Source organism: Saccostrea cucullata, unplaced genomic scaffold (genome assembly GCF_032062105.1).
Source record: "Saccostrea cucullata isolate Sc308-1 unplaced genomic scaffold, CSIRO_AGI_Scuc_v1 ctg3906, whole genome shotgun sequence".
In the NCBI taxonomy this organism is placed as follows: Eukaryota; Metazoa; Mollusca; class Bivalvia; order Ostreida; family Ostreidae; genus Saccostrea; species Saccostrea cuccullata.
Window position 1 is genome coordinate 27,815 of NW_026939751.1, and position 17,389 is coordinate 45,203.

The 17,389-nt window shown below is 34.4% G+C and overlaps 2 protein-coding genes and 1 long non-coding RNA gene across 3 annotated transcripts; 2 read left to right on the top strand and 1 right to left on the bottom strand.

Moving 5' to 3' along the window:
• The first annotated feature begins 1,152 nt into the window (after nucleotides 1-1,152).
• LOC134253869 (cellular retinoic acid-binding protein 2-like) lies at nucleotides 1,153-6,149 on the top strand. The gene is made up of 4 exons (XM_062736455.1): nucleotides 1,153-1,423; nucleotides 4,632-4,801; nucleotides 5,183-5,296; nucleotides 5,589-6,149. Exons 1-4 carry the CDS (start codon nucleotides 1,336-1,338, stop codon nucleotides 5,643-5,645), a joined length of 429 nt encoding a protein of 142 aa, XP_062592439.1. The 5' UTR covers nucleotides 1,153-1,335; the 3' UTR covers nucleotides 5,646-6,149.
• Nucleotides 6,150-8,949: 2,800 nt separating this feature from the next.
• LOC134253868 (uncharacterized) lies at nucleotides 8,950-13,676 on the top strand. Its single transcript, XM_062736454.1, has 8 exons — nucleotides 8,950-9,055; nucleotides 9,443-9,506; nucleotides 10,790-10,955; nucleotides 11,339-11,425; nucleotides 11,835-11,996; nucleotides 12,137-12,241; nucleotides 12,451-12,512; nucleotides 13,313-13,676. The coding sequence occupies exons 1-6, from the start codon at nucleotides 9,045-9,047 to the stop codon at nucleotides 12,157-12,159; spliced, it is 513 nt and encodes a 170-aa protein (XP_062592438.1). The 5' UTR covers nucleotides 8,950-9,044; the 3' UTR covers nucleotides 12,160-12,241; nucleotides 12,451-12,512; nucleotides 13,313-13,676.
• Nucleotides 10,241-12,511, bottom strand: LOC134253870 (uncharacterized). The gene is made up of 4 exons (XR_009989187.1): nucleotides 12,125-12,511; nucleotides 11,847-11,927; nucleotides 11,707-11,753; nucleotides 10,241-10,984 (listed from the first exon to the last, which is right to left on the bottom strand). It is a non-coding gene; the product is annotated as an uncharacterized LOC134253870 (long non-coding RNA).
• Nucleotides 13,677-17,389: the final 3,713 nt, after the last annotated feature.

Below are 17,389 nucleotides of genomic sequence, written 5' to 3' on the forward strand. Positions count from 1 at the left end.
ATCACATGTCCTTTTGCGGAGATGCGAACTTTTCAAATTTAAAAACTAAGATTAAGAGATCAATGCGTGAACTGTTTTGTTTAATTAAGCCTCTTATTGTACCCTTATAGAAGGAAGCATATACTATGGTCATGTATATATATTTTCCAAGGCATTATTATTTTATAAAAAGTCATATTTTGGTTACATGTATTAAATTTTAGGTGAAAAAATTAAACGCTTATTAATTTAAAGAAGATAAGTTCTATGTCAAGACCTCTTTTTATAAACTCTTTGTTAGTAAATTCATTTCTTAATTTAAAAAAATAATTTCTTAAGAATACAACATGTATTGAATGTAAGGGTAGCGATTTAAAAAAAAATTATAGAAGTAATTAATCCGCGTCCTCTCAGTGATCATTTTTTTTGTAAAGAAAAAAACTGAGCTGTTCATATAACTATCGATTTAAATGTTATACATGTACTTGGTTTTGTTTTTCGTCTAAAAAAGGAAAGCTCCTTGAACAAAATCAATATCCAGAAGGAAGTGTTGCGTAGCTTTACAATAAAAATATTGACATAAAACTAAATATGATACAAATCAACACTTTTTACCTGTTCTTTATCGAGATATCATTGTTTTCTTTTCTACTCTCTCTCTCTCTTTTTTTTTTTTTTGCTTAGTCAGTGCATGAGTATCTTAATAACAGTGTGTAGACTGTGAGTGCCTCGGTCAATAAGATCATAGTGTTTAAGTATTGTAATAACTTCAAGTAGGCGTTTTTTCAAAACATGCCTTCGTGTAGAAAAAATACTATTTTAAATTACTGCCGATACATGAAGAAAAAAAAGAATATCCTTCCGTGATTAAGATTGTGTCTCCATTTAAACGATTTGCTGTCAAAATTGCCACGGTATATGGTCGCGACATCCTCTCCTTTAAGAACATAATTTTTGTCTTAGCAAGCCATGAAAATAGCTACCCGAAATGTTTTAATTTTTATCAATGAGTTTTATGCACAGTCGCATGCTCTGCTTCGGACCAATCGATGTAAAGCGCTAATCTTACGGTTACATTGATTGGCTGCATGATATCCATACACTAAATATTGACATGGCATTGGAACTATAAAGTACGTTTACTATACAAATTCTCTATTAATGTTCATCCTTTTGGCAATTTATTTTGCTAGAGGTATTCTCAAAACAAAATTTCTATGGATGGACTTGGTCATTAATACGTGCAAAGTTTTTCCAGGTGCAATATTTTTACCTCAAATTCCCGTAAAAGACAGAGTTTGAAAATTTATTGAACGGATATTGGTTCAGTCAGTCGCGTTCTTCATAGAATGAGAGATGGCTCTTGTTGAAATTCAATCACAGCTTGGTGGTAAATGGAAACTCGATCGAAGTGAAAACTTTGATGAGTTTTTAAAAGAACTGGGTAAGTACCGTGTAAATTGTAGTGTTGGAGATTTAGAAAATTATCTTAAAATTTCTTTAAATTATCAAAGTGATTAGTAAATATTTCATTGAAAAGAAAATACTGAGTTACAGAATATCACTCAAATTTTTTTTTTACACATTTTAAATCAATTATTTCAATATGTTCAACGCAGACGAAAATCATATCGGATGTTAATTAATGGTCAAAAGCACGATCAATAATTTTGATGTGTTAATTTTGATGGATGGATGATATTGAAATATATTTATGTTCTCCAGTGTAATTTTACGAGTTCGCTGAAGCTAATTGAAATTTATATATCTGTGTGAATATAGGGGAATATGTAATGCAGTTATTTGAAATTTCAAAAACGCACTTCAATGAAATGCACACTTTACTTTTCTGAATGAGAAAATGATTGCTTAGAAATATAATGAAAATTTAAAACCCACCCCTGCAAGCCTCATTTAGTACAAAGATCTTGACCAAACTCTCTGTGGGCGCTACCCCCTAGCCATGTGTTAATTCTTTTTCAGAAATTAATGTAATTATCGGCATACTTTTATATTTCAGTCTGTTATCTCTCGTATCTACCATCAAAGTTCATGCCGTCTCAGTATGTGTATGTATGTTTGTTATTCAATGATGGATATTCTCTGCACTTAGCCCATTCTCATTTTTTTTTTAATTTTTATGGGCAAGATCATTAATAGAATCGGTATATTTGTTAAGTGAACATAACAATTATAAAATAGATACCGTTATTCATGTTCTCAAATTTTATCATCAGATGATAATTAAGAAGCTTAACATTCTTAAATTATTGAAATTGCAATAAAAGTAAGATGTACAAAACCGAGCAAGTAGTTCTTAAGCGAAAACGAGAGCAAAATATGTGTCAGAAACAGGATAACCTCTTAAAAGCTGCACGGGGATACCTATCTTTAAAGTCGTTAATGATTATGTGTTGCAGAAAACATGTTTATGTCATGTTCAATTGTTTCTCATTGCCTTTCTTCCAAACTATGATGTACTATGTCTGGCGCGCTTTAATCGATGCATTATTTTAAAAAATGTTTTCCGATATTAAGTAAAATGTTCGAAAGTACTTTTGCTGTTTTCCCTGTAATTATGCAATAAAATGTTTGAGCAAATAACATTCGCATTTTTAATGATAATATATTCATATGTATTTGACTACAGTACTTTTAGAATTAACTGCTTTGAAAGATTATCATTTGTATAGGGGAATAGGTGTACATTAAAATTGGCAAAGCATTTTATTGATAGATTCGGGGCGTATACTGTTTTTGTCCTGTCTGTCTGTTTGTTTGTCTGTCGCCATCACCTTTGAAACGTGAGAGATAGAGACTTCATATTTGTAATGCATACTCCACTAATTATTAAGCTCTTTCAAATGACACCAAGGTCGACCTAGTGCCCTTGACTGTAACCTATATGCTAAAAATAGCTTTTTCGAACTTTCGCCATAACTTTTGAACCATAACAGAAAGATTTCATATTTTGTATGCATACTCCACTAATTTAGTTCTTTCAAATGATTTCAAGGTCAATGACATTGTGACCTTGAATGTGACCTTGATTGCCGCCGGGCGCATAGTGTTTAAGAAACACATCTTGTTTATGTTTATATTTTGAACAATATCCTAAAATTAAAGATTTACTATCTTGAATTTGTTTATTACATTTATGATTTGTGTATATATATACATGTATATATATGGTAGTACCGATGTAAGAGCACATGTGTAATGTTTGACTTTGTTCTCTGAAGCGTACACCGTAAAAAAAATTAGGTTACATAACCATAACATGTATTACCTTAAATGAAGAGGATCATTTAAAACATTTTATAACGTGTTTCTCGGCAATGCAGAAAGATTGATTCAATTAGGATACCAGACATTAAAGTGATTGCATCTTGATAATGTAACATAACTAGCATGTTACTTGTCTATAATGTAATTAAGATGAAGAATACTTGAGATCTATGTGATAGATTATACGTGTGGAATCATTCCATGCATCTCTAGTCGTGGTGAAACATATAAACAATACGTTGTATGAAGAGGGCCAAATGGAAATCATCACTAAGCCAGATTAACCCACATGGTAACATTGTTTTAGGACGATTCCCGTTGTCTCTATCTCCGTCTACACATGTACAGTGTACGTCACTTTACCAGCTTGCATACGAAATGAAATGTGTTTGGGTTAATAGGAAACGTTTTGCATGTAATCAAGTTCTATCATACTTCTTGTTCTCGGGATTTTATAAATGAAATTTCGGTCTAGAAATGTTTGCCATGTCTGTTTAGTTTTTTTAATAAACCAATTTATTTATCATTTTGACATTCACTAATTTCCACAAGATAATCCACCGCTTAAACTACATTGGCTTTCTACAAAATATTATTATAGCAATATATTGGCGTGTTTACAGAACATTGTGCTAAAGGTTCTTACGCGCCAAGGGATTCCATTTGTTAATGGCCGTTTAACTACTGTGAGAGAAAAGATTGAATATAATTGTTCATGTTAATTTCAGTAGACTTCGCTTATTAGATCCATCTGTCTAATGTGCAGATCATCGAACTAATTATGTCTTTATATAGGTTGTTGACTAACTCCTTAATATCCAATACCCACTGTTGCGGTTCTCTTGAAAAAATGTCTGCATCATCATTCATTTTTTTTTCGCCATAACAGCCTTTCGTCATTACTCCTTATGATCAATATGTAAAATAAATCTAATCATTACAAACAAACCCACAGGAAGTCTTCAAGGCATATTTATCTAAACGAATTGACATTTTGCAGTAACTTAAATATTTTGAGACACTAGATAAATTTTTTCCGTTAATAACTGCCAACCCCAAATGTTATGTAACTTTCAAAGGTAGAGTCAATAGTGCTACAGGGGTACTTTCTATTGTCATTAAGTTTGATCAATATGTTAAGCTTATCTACTTCAACCACAGTCTGAAATTGGTAAGCCAATTCAAACTTTTATACTGACGTGTCAATTAAAAGAAGTGTATGAGTGGGTGTAAATTGTGGCACTTTTTCCATCAATTATGAATGAGAAAAACCATAAAGCATACATATTTGACATTATCCAATAACAGTGTTATATTGCCTCACAGACTGTAAATGATAAAAATCATGCTGTTTTATTCGACAGGACTCAATGTGGTTTTTCGTAAAATGGCCGGTGCTGCCAACCCGGTGATCGAAATAAAGATTGAGAACGATACAGTCAATATCGTGTCTAAAGTCAGCTTCTTCAATCAAGTCATTTCCTTCAAGCTTGATGAACCTTACCAACAAAACTATGAGGGTCTTGAGATGAATGTACGTTATATGCTGTTGTCTTTCATGAATTCTTTTAAGAAAAAAAATCAATTATAAAGGAAAAAGGGTACTTGTAATAAAATTTTGAGACTTAATCAGATTTTCTTCATCCAGAATACTTCAAAGTGGTTCAAAAAGCTATCTGAAATAATAAAATAAGCCATTAGATAGTGAATTTACTTCAAAAGAATTACACTGTTTTGGAGGTCTAGGTTGTTAAGAGAAATGCAAAGAAGTTGCACTTCACAATTCTTGAAAGTTTGAATTACTTCTATCCCAAAATTTGTTTATTATTCATAGAGCGTAATTAAACAGCCCTTTACAACAGAAAGATTACGTCGGTATCTCTTAAACCATATACACGTCTAGTGCTTTTTACAGTGCATGTCTCGCTGGGAAAATGGCAAGATTATAACAGAAGCAAACCCTATCGCTGAAGGAAAAGGAAAACCACAGAAATTTATCAGAGAAATCAGTAATGATGAACTCGTGCAGGTGAGGAAGGTATCATGAACATTATTACTATGGTGTAAGATTATTGGAAGAGCGTGACAATTTAGCGATATGAAGTCCCTTTCTTTCCATACCTGGCGTAAAAAAAGTAGCTAGCTGAAGATTTAGCTTAAAAAATGAATTAATTCTTCAAAACTATTACTTTAAGAAAACGTGACAATGAAAAGAATGCTAGCCAATACACATGATTTTTTGCCACCTTAGATAATGGTGATGGACACCATTTATCGTCCGACAATGTAATAAATGTTCGTTTTTATTATCTCCTTTTCAGACCATGTATGTTGGAGACGTCAAATGCGTTCGAGTCTTCAAAAGAACCTCGGATTGAAGCTTGCAGAGTGGAGCCATTCAGACAATTATTTACGTATATTATTGCCTCTGCTTACAGTCGTTGTCTTCGAACATTGCAATTTAATATATACATCTTTATAACACTCTTTACAAGCTAGAATGTTTTCATGTTTTTGACACAGAGGCCTTATAGTAATGTAGGATTACATAGAAGAGTTCACTTAAGTAAATGTGAATCGTATTGGAATTGCGAAGACTTCTAGTTCGGTCCCCAAAAGAACAAAACTGGATTTCAAAGACCTAAGAGATGTGCCAGTAATAACTTAAAAGCTTTTCACTTAGCGATGTCAATTCTTCCAAACAATTTAATTTATGCAGAGGTATAGTTTTTCCTGGCCTACACGTATTACAATCTACAATTTATCAACATTCCAGATTCGCAAATGAACAATTATACAGTAATCTTTCAAGCCAGCTTTTTTTTGTTTCCTACCTTTTAAAATGTTAATGCATTGTGTACAATCCGTGTTGCATCAACAATTGTGTACTAAATGTTTCTTTTTTTCAATTGTTAATTTTATGACAATAAAGTTATACAAACTTTTTTCTGTTTAGGTTATTACTGAAATAAATTTTTTTTTTAAAAGTGTCTTTTTTGATCAAAATTTGTCCGTTGTCTGTCGTCGTCGTTGTCGTAAACTTTTCACATTTTCATCTTTCTTCTCAAGAACCACTGGACCAATTTCAACCAAACTTGCCACAAAGTACATCCTTGGGTGACGGGAATTCAAGTTTGTTCAATGAAGGGTCACGCCTTCTAAAGGGAGATAATTATGAATTAGTGATACTAGTAAATTTATGACATCTTTTAATAAGAGGCCCATGGGCCACATCGCTCACCTGAGCAATGTGGATAGGAAAAAAGCAGAAATCAGTTTATAATTGAAAAGTTTAAACCCAATAGTGGTCTAAACCAATCCTTAAAAGGCAGAGGGTATGATCTGAACAAACTTGAATTTTCACTAACTAAGGATGCTTGCATATTTCTTTGACTACCTGTGACTTTATTGCCCTTCGCATTTAAACTTACATTGTGGCCCCGCCCTACACCCCCAGGGGTCATGACTTGAACAAAACTGAATCTACACTACCAAAGAATGCTTCCATATGAACAGGACTAATCATGGCTTTGCTATTCTTGAAAAGAAGAATTTTAAATATTTTTTTCTACATGTTTCTATGTAAAACTTGGATTCCATGTTGTGGCCCCGCCCTACCCCTTGGGGTCATGATTTAACATTTTGGCCTCGCCCTATAGAAAATGTGAAACAAATTGTACACTACCTGAGGATGCTTCCATAAAATATGATCATTCATGCCTTTACTATTCTTGAGAAGAAGATTTTTAAAGAATTTTCATATAAATTTCAATGTAAAACTTTGATCGGCCATTGAAGTCTCGCCTTACCCCCAAGGGGTCATAATTTGAATAAATCTGAATCTGCACTACCTGAGGATGCTTCCATAAAAATGTGATCATTCATGCCTTTGCTATTCTTGAGAAGAAGATTTTTAAAGAATTTACCTATATATTTCTATGTAAAACTTTGATCGGCCATTTTGGCCCCGCCCTCCCCCAGGGGTCATGATTTGAATAAACCTGAATCTACACTACCTGAGGATACTTACATAAAAATATGATCATTCATGCCTCTGTTATTCTTGAGAAGAAGATTTTTAAATAATTTTCCTATATATTTCTATGAAAAACATCGATTAGCTATTGTGGCCCTGCCCTACCCCCGGGGTCATGATTTGGACAAACCTGAATCTACACTACCTGAGGATGCTTCCCTATTATTTTCATATTTCTTGGCACAATGGTTCTTAAGAAGAAGATTTTTAAAGAATTTTCCTATATATTTCTATGTAAAACTTTGATCGGCCATTGTGGCCCCGCCCTATCCCCGGGGTTCATGATTTGTGAGGACTGTAAGTTTCATCTTTCCTGGCACTGGTTATTGAGAAGATTTTTATAGAATTTACCTATACATTTCTATGTAAAACTTTGATCGGCCATTGTGGCCCCGCCCTACCCCCAAGGGTCATGGTTTGAACAAATTTGATTCTACACTACCTGAGGATGCCTCCCTAAAAGTTTCATCTTTCCTGGCACAGTGGTTCTGAGAAGAAGTTATTGAGAAGATCCCCTTTTATACTTTGTGCCAAGTTTGGTTGAAATTGGCCCAGTAATTTTTGAGAAAATGTGATGCAGAATTTTTTTTTAACATAACTTTTACATCTTACCTATTTAAAAAAAAAAATAGTAAACAATTATAAGAAAAACATTCATCAAATTCTAATTTACATCATTAATTAAATTCTTTTTTTTAAACTGGTAATGAATTTTCTGAGTCATAGGTCACATATTTTCATTATTTCTTAATTATCTCCTCTTGAATAAGGGCGTGGCCCTTCACTTGAACAAACTTGAATCCCCTTTACCTAAGAATACTTTGTGCCAAGTTTGGTTGAAATTGGCCCAGTAATTTTTGAGAAAATGTGATGCAGAATTTTTTTTTAACATAACTTTTACATCTTACCTATTTAAAAAAAAACGTACGTGCGGAGTGTTTGTGGTGTCGGGGTTGGGGGGGGGGGGTATTAGTAAATTTAAAAAGTTCCAATTATAAGAAAAACATTCATCAAATTCTAATTTACATCATTAATTAAATTCTTTTTTTTAAACTGGTAATGAATTAAGCATACAAAATACATATAATAGGCTCTGAGTCATAGGTCACATAGTAACAGGGTCTGAGAATTTCATACTCAATTTGACGAATACATGTTCAGTGTAAATATATGACTTTTTCCTTGGAAAGCCCAATCACAGGTACTTGTGGACAGGACCCCCCCCCCCCCCCCCAAATAAATTTTTTTTTTACAATTTATATTTATTACTCTTCCTTTTCAAATATACAATGCGAAAAATTGAGTTAAAACTCCAGATAACCGTTCCGTACAAAAAATACCCCTCTATACATAATAAGGGAGAAAGGTATGCAACTCCGGTTTGTTGACATTTTACCTTCGTGGTATTTCTGTGTTTAAAAAAATACTTTTATTTCAAATCAACTCGAAATGCCGGTTCACGCTGTCTCTACATACATTTTAGTTTTTGATTATACTATTACAGTGGCTTTGCGTCTCGTAAGAATCCCACAATTTATCCTCAAACACGATCTTAGCTGGCAGTATGATTTTTCCCTCAGTAAAAGCAACGGAAGTAATGAAATCGCGACACCTACGAAAAGGCAGATAACTCGCGCGGAGAACGTCTGATGTTCCGAATGTTTAAAGCATTACGATAACTCCCGAGGACGGGCACTTTTGTTTTGAACTGACAACATGGACGAGGACCAGAGAACAGCATATGATTTATCTGTAAGTGGGCACAATTTAGTCATTACAGACCAGGCAGGGACTGGGAAAACATTTCTTATTAAAGAAATAGTGAAGAACTTACGTGAATCGCAGGGAAAAAAAGTATCAGTAGTTTGTTCAACAGGCATTGCTGCCACTCATTATGGCCATTTATCAGCTCAAACATTGCACAGGTGGTCGGGAATTGAAGATGGAAAATATCTTAACGAAGAAATTCTTCATCTTTTAAATACCGATGAACGATTTTTAAGTGCCAAAACCAATATCCAGCAAGTTGAAACTTTAATTATTGATGAAATTTCGATGATAAGTTCCAAAATACTGTCTCAGGTAGAATTCATATGTAGAAACATCAGAAATAATAATTTTACATTTGGAAAAATTCAGGTTATATTGGTTGGCGATTTTTTTCAACTACCACCAGTGTCAAGTGAGCTTCATGGTGACCCAGGTAACCACTGTTTCAAAGCATCATGGTTTTCTGATTTTTTTACACACAAAATAAATTTGAATGTGGTACACAGACAGGACAATCCCGAACTCATTACCTGCATTAATGAACTTGAGAGAGGTGAGCTGTCTGATCATAGTGCAGCAATCCTAAATTCCTTAAATCGCCCTATTGAGAATGAAGAACAGTGTATTCAATTGTTTGCACGTAACTTGGACACTGATATGTTTAATTACAATAAATTACTTACTGTGCCCGGTGACCTCAAAGTATATACTAGTATTGATGAAGGCTCACAGCATTATCTGAACAAATTTCTTGCTCCAAAGAACTTGGGTCTGAAGATAGGATGCCCAATCATGTTGTTAAAAAATATCAGTTCCACATTGGTTAATGGACTAAGAGGACATGTATTACACCTTCATGAAAAGTCAGTTGATGTTTTGTTTGAAATTAATAATAAACCAGTCTTTGTGAACATTACTCCTCATTTCTTTACCACATTTGACCCTGTAGACAAAAGAGTATTGGCAAAACGTGTTCAGCTACCTTTGAAATTGGCTTATGCCATTACCATTCATAAATCACAAGGCATGACACTTGAAAATGTAATTGTAAATTGCCAGCATTGTATTCAACCCGGTCAGCTTGGCGTTGCCATAGGGAGAGCTGTGTCAGTCCGTGGATTAAAAGTTTTAAACTTTAAAAAACATTTATGCAAGAAACACCCTAACCATGTCTATAGATTTTATGAAAGTCTATCAATCGGTGATGTAAAAAATGATCTGAGTTGTTGCATAAACTCTAAACAAGAAAATGAAGAAGACTCTGAAGATAGTGACGGCAATGAAAATCCACCCACCCTCTGCAACTTAAAAAACTTTGAATTTGACTCTGATTTTTCAGAATCAGAAATAGAAAATTTAGAAATTTTAAACATGCTTGACCCTGATGATGATGAACGACCTGCTATGCCACATTCTTCTTTTCATGAACAATCACACTCAGCTTCTAGAATTGCACTTGAAAGTGTGTTACAGCAATTTAAAGACACCCCTGTAGAAAATGACATGATGAATTTCAAAGATGCTATTTACAAAAACTTTTACAAGTTTGACCAATGGTTTGAAAATCAGTGGTCTGAAATTGAAAACATTGGACTGCATTCATTTCCCGAGGGTAAAACCAAATTCACCCAAGCAAACAGAAATACCTTCTTTACAACATTTAATAAGTACTTAAATTCAGATGAGTTTGAACAAAGTGTTATGAATCTTTTGCAGTTTTATCACCAGGACTTGAATGGACCTTATTGTAGACTTATGACATCCATTCTTTTTCACTTGGAGGAAAACTTCTTTCTCAGTCTGACTCCTCATCTCCAGTTGTCTGATCCCATACCATTGAAAAAACCAGCAGCAGAATGTGAACTTGATACCAGTGGAAGAGGCAAGCTGCGTTATGTTAGTGGATATGTGCTGGCAAAATTAAAACACAACACATCAAAGAAAATACAAAATTCAATTTTTGCTAAAGGAAAAGAGATGAATTTGAAAATGTATCAAAATGAAATGACAATTTACAACTCATTATGTTGTTCTTATGAGGAATTACAAATGTCGTCATGTGATCCTGGAAGTTTAGATGAAACCAAACGTAAACAAAATGCACGTGGAAGTCTGATTAACATTTCTGATTCGACATTCAAGTTTTTTCAAAAGTTAGAGTTACTTTGTCGCCAAATGCTCACACATGAAAAATTAGTGCATGTTGGGAAATTTTTATTTGACAAAGCAAAAACTGAATTATCTAACAATTTAGAGTTATTTCAGATGTGGGTTCAGTGTGTTATAGATTCCAGAAAACACAGTACAGAAGAAGAAATGGACTCAGATATTTCCAAGCTTCTATGTGGAATGGTAAGCTCATGTGAACTGAGCCTTCAATCTTTTCAACATGTAATTACACTCTTCCTGAAAGTTAACCTTAGTCAGTTCAGGAAGGATTATTTGGCACATTTAAAAAAGGAAAAAGGGGAAGCTCTTCGCAAAAAAGTTATCAAGAGGACAAAAAAAACTCCTAAGACATTTAACATGAAGTTTTACATTGAAGATCAGTCTGAAAATAAACAAGCTTCATTTCTGAGACTGAAATCTGAGCTTATATAGAATGACAAATTTTTGGAAGAAAATCAATTTACCAAGCAAATCTTGATTCAGATTTGTAAAAATCTCAAAGTCAAAGTATCTGAAAGAAAGAAAAAGATAGACATAATTGAAGTGATTAAAGAAAACATAATGAAATTGGAACATTCTGAAATATTGACAGCCCCTGTTGAACCTGATATCCCAGGGCCCAGTGGAGTTAACCAGTCTCCAATTACTGTTGAACCTCCTGATTCTGCACCTGTTCTTTCAGAACCTGAAACAAGTCAAGCAAAAGTGAATAGGACTTCTAGAAGGAAAGGAAAAGGGAGAGGTAAACAAAGAGGTAAAAAAAACAAAATTTTTTATCATTTTTTTTCTAGATAATTTGCTATAATATGACAAAGACCTGAATGTTATGTATGCACTGTAATTAAATTTTTATGTAATTATTTTACATAAATATGATATTACTTTTTTTGGCAGTGGACAAGTTTGTGGCAAAGTAGCGCATTCTCCACCGGTGTTGGACTTTCTGGAAATTGAAGTTTGTCCCAAAATCACAGAGTTTAAAGAGTGACAGTATCCAAGGTATGTAGGATGTGTGTTTGCTCCATTGTGGAGAGTTCTCTGTTGGCAGAATGTATTTTCAACAATATCACTGTTTAACCTGCTAGGAATGATGGATGCATGAGATTTTTTTAATTTATATACACAAAGTTCTTCAAACCCCAAAATAGCCGAGACAATGTCCTGTCGTGTTTGGTATGATATTAAAGAGTTTTCTTTGTTCTTCACAGATTCATCCTCTTGAATGCTCCTTTCCCAGTTAACAAACCAGTCCAGTGCGTCATGATTTTCTGTAAGTCTTTCATCTGTGCATTCAGTAATTGGCCTATGGTCTCTAAAATTTTTAATCAATACGCTTGTGGATCTTAAGAGGTCAATAGTAGCATCCAGCTTAGTACCATTGCTTCCTAGAAAGTTCTTGTACAATTCCATCAAATGCAGCATATCACTGTTAAGCACTTGTTCTGCTAGATGATTGCGCATTTTTGCCTCTGAATTCAGAAACAAATGTTCTTGGGTAAGGCTGTTATGAACAGGGAAGGGATGAGATGAGATATCCCACAAATAAGCTTGTTTGAAATGGTTCCATTCAATGAATTTATCCCCAACCTTTAGATGTCTTGTGCAGTGTTTTTCTGACCCACTTTTCAGAATGTTATTTCTAATCTTTTTTATGACATGTGATATATCCATGATAAAAAAAATCTTAGAATTATCAAAGGAGTAAATGTTCTTGAAAGAGCAAGTAACTGGGTCTACTGTTTTAAAATCAGGCAGTAAGAGATTGAAGAGGTCTCGGTTTGTTTGGGCGCCATCAGTACTAATATATTGGACCTTAAAACCAAAATTTAGCAACATATTTACAGCCTTCCACAAAAGTAGGTACAATTCATGACCAGAGGCTGTGGCAGAAGGAAAATGAGCAAAGGGAAACCTGAATCCTGTGAAGCCCAAAAACATGAACTGCAAGACATGAGTGGCCATTGTCCTTTCTTTCTTATTTGTTTTAATTTGGTCAAATATTACTGATTCGGGGGTGCACTCTGTAAACCCTATCAATTGTATATCACCGTCTTTTTTTTTAAACTGCAGGTCGGGTTGAAGAGCCATCTCGTCGAATATCAACCCCCCTTCGAAACCCTCTGGAGGCAGGTTCTTCATCTTTGCATCACTGGCCATCCAGTGCAACATGCTGGAGTGGATGCCCGCTTCTTGGTGAATGATGTTTTTGTATCTCTGCAGCAACCTTTGCGAAGGAAGTACAAGGAAATTGCTACTTCTTAGTTCCGCATACCCCCGTGGGCTTCTACACCACAAAGTGAGGCACATCCGGACAATATCTTGATTCCACCTCCGTCCGTTGGGATGTCTCTCCAAAGCCAATTTTTGGGACATCAAAAATGATTTAACTTTCTCTGTACATTGTGGGAATAATGAATTAAAGATTGTGTGCATGTCTGTGTGATCTTCTTCATTAAGTTCCACATCTGATTGCTTATTTACAGTGAATGATTTTTCATTAAGAGATGAATTAGAAGGATTAGGTATGTCAACCTGTTTATTTTTTGGGAGTTGGTTGAGATATTTACATGGAGGGCAGGAGTTTGATGCCAGTGTTGATGTTTTAAAGGGCAACACTTTTGTACAGGACTTTGATCTGTACCGCACAGAGATAGGGCTGTTTTCATCACCTAGCTTTGATACATGCTCTACATAAATTTTTGAAGTTTTGTTTTTAGATGGAACAACACTTTGTACACCATCACAGTACCGCAACTTTCTTACAATTTCAAAAATTGTCATAGAGTTATATGTCTTATCAAGTCCAAGGTCAACTGGGTTAATAACTGATCCCATAGTGAAAAGACTCCATGTAGAATCAGAATTAAGTGTTATTTCAATGAGGACCTGGCTTCCATTAACTACAGTGCTTGTCAAGTGACCAACTTTTAAGTAGCATTGTTGTTTTGCCATGATAAAGAAATCATCAGGGACTTTTACTTCATTGAATGATATTTTTAAGTCTGTATTTTTCCAGTGAATTCCATAGTATTTTTTGGTCAATTTACACCAGTCAGTTTTTGAGCGTCCAGTTTTTACATTCACATTTCTAAAAAATTGGCTAATAATTTTGGCAATTGCTGTACTTGTTATTTTACAATTGACACACTTATTTTTTATATCTGCAAGTTCAATATACTCATTTTCGTCCCCTTCCTCAATATTCTCGTTGATCCAGTTAATTAAATAATGTGATGAGTCGGTCATTCTGATTTTCACTGTTTTTTATTCTTTGAATAACGCGCGTAAAACAAAAGTGCCCGTCCTCGGGAGTTATCGTAATGCTTTAAACATTCGGAACATCAGACGTTCTCCGCGCGAGTTATCTGCCTTTTCGTAGGTGTCGCGATTTCATTACTTCCGTTGCTTTTACTGAGGGAAAAATCATACTGCCAGCTAAGATCGTGTTTGAGGATAAATTGTGGGATTCTTACGAGACGCAAAGCCACTGTAATAGCATAATCAAAAACTAAAATGTATGTAGAGACAGCGTGAACCGGCATTTCGAGTTGATTTGAAATAAAAGTATTTTTTTAAACACAGAAATACCACGAAGGTAAAATGTCAACAAACCGGAGTTGCATACCTTTCTCCCTTATTATGTATAGAGGGGTATTTTTTGTACGGAACGGTTATCTGGAGTTTTAACTCAATTTTTCGCATTGTATATTTGAAAAGGAAGTGTAATAAATATAAATTGTAAAAAAAAAAATTTTACAAGGTAGGGGTCATATATTGGGGGGGGGGGGGTCCTGTCCACAAGTACCTGTGAGCCCAATATGTAGGAGTGTGTAATTAGAGACAGACACCTTAGTGCGGGTATTACTGTCTCATGACAGCATCTAGTTTTTACATATTAACAGATAAACTTCAATTTCACTATTTTAAAAAAAAAAATCCAAAGGTACAGAATCAAAAAAGACTACTACCCCAGGGGCCACTTCAACCTCAGAGGGTGGCGGTGGAGGCTCCACCGCCATTACTTCACAAAAGGGTTCTTAAGACTTCTTCAACAGAGGTATTAGCATTTTATTTAGTATTTTATTGCAAAAGTTTTAAAATAATCAAGTAGTAAAAAAATAAAGAGAATCTAATTTCATTGACGTACAAGAATAAACATTTCATCTGTTTTCCTTCCTTTTATAATAAGCATGAAGTGGCGTCAAATAAGAGCAGATCTGAGATTGTTCCAAAGAAGATTGGAAAACAGAGTGAATTGTGAACACATATTGTTAATACATGTATATTAATTATGACCCCCCTCCCCCCAAATTGGAATTTTTCCAAGTCCAAAACGGCATAACTCTGTCAAGAACCGCACGATTGTACCGAATACAGAACTTGACCAAGATAGTCATCTGATAAATCTGTATATCAAATTTCATTTCAGCATGTGCACACTCTGGAAAGAAAATGAAAGGAAACTGCAAATAACTGGAAATTTTTTCTAAGTCCAAGGAGCATAACTCTGTGCAAAATGGCGAGATTGTATCCAGAACAAAACTCGATCTAGATATTCATCTGATAAATCTGTATACTAAATTTCATCTCAGTATGTGCAACAGTTGTATAGAAAATGAACGGAAACTTCAAAAAATTGGAATTTTTCTAAGTCCAAGGGGCATAACTCAGTCAAAAATGGTGCGATCGTACCCAAAACAGAATTTAACCAAGATATTAATGTGATATCTCTGTATACCAGATTTCATTTCAGTATGTGCAACGGTTGCAAGAAAATGAAAAGAAACTGCAAATAATCGAAATTTTTCTAAGTCCAAGGGGCATAACTCTGTTAAAAATGGTGCGATCGTACCCAAAATAGAACTTGACCAAGATATTAATGTGACATATCTGTATACCAAATTTCATTTCAGTATGTGCAACGGTTGCAAAGAAAATGAATGGAAACTGCAAATAATCGAAATTTTTCTAAGTCCAAGGGGCATAACTCTGTCAAAAATAGTGCGATCGTACGTACCCAAAACAGAACTTGACCAAGATATTTATGTAATATTTGTATACCAAATTTCATTTCAGTATGTACAATGGTTGCGAAGAAAATGAACGGAAACTGAAATTAATTGAAATTTCTTTAAGTCCAAGGGGCATGACTCTGTCAAAAATGATTCGATCGTACCCAAAACAGAACTTGTCCTAGATATGTATGTGGTGTATCTGTATACCAAATTTCATTTCAGTATGTGCAACGGTTGCGAAGAAAATGAACGGAAACGAAGTTGACCGACAGACCGACTGACAGACAGCAGCAAAGCAATATGCCCTGCCTTCTTCGGTGAAGGGCTGCAAATTTGGGCCTATGCTCGGCACTTAGGGTCATTGAGCAGCGAGGGATCTTTATCGTGCCACACCTGCTGCGACACGGGGCCTCGGTTTATACGGTCTCATCCGAAGGACCGCCCCATTCAGTCGCCTTTTACGACAAGCAAGGGGGTACTGAGGACCTATTCTAACCCGGATCCCCACGGGATCCACAGCTCTGATGTGCATATACACTATCATGTTTATATACATTAGTTCAGTTACGGACAGATATATAGATAAAGAGGAAGTCAGGGACCAGGCAAAATTTATCACAATGATGGGACCAGTACAAAACAAAATTCTTATTTCAAAAAAGTATGACACTCGTATTAAAAAAAATATCTGTCCCATGCTTTTAGAGACTTATAAAAAAGTTATTGCCCCATGGTTAACCCGGGTACATCTTGATAATAATGAGATTATTGCAACAAATCTAAGGATTTTTTTTTTCAGATTGCAGATATTTTAAACTTCGGTATTTAAACTTCTGTTCATTTTCATAATCCTTGTTAGCAATGCTTGTCACTTTGTAATATTTCCCATTAATTGAAGATTCATGTTTCTTTTGCCTTCGTTTGAGTTTTAAAGATATGAATTTTTTTTAATAGATTTTTTTTTTTTGAAAAAAAAAAATTTTTTTCAATTTAATGAATATTTCTCTTGGGTAAAATACTGTTAATTATTGAAAAAAAGTTTGTGTCCCATGGGTATTTAATACTAAAAATGTTTTAGACCCATGGTTTTTTTCGATGAAAAAAACTCATTGTCCCATGCCTATTTGTACCG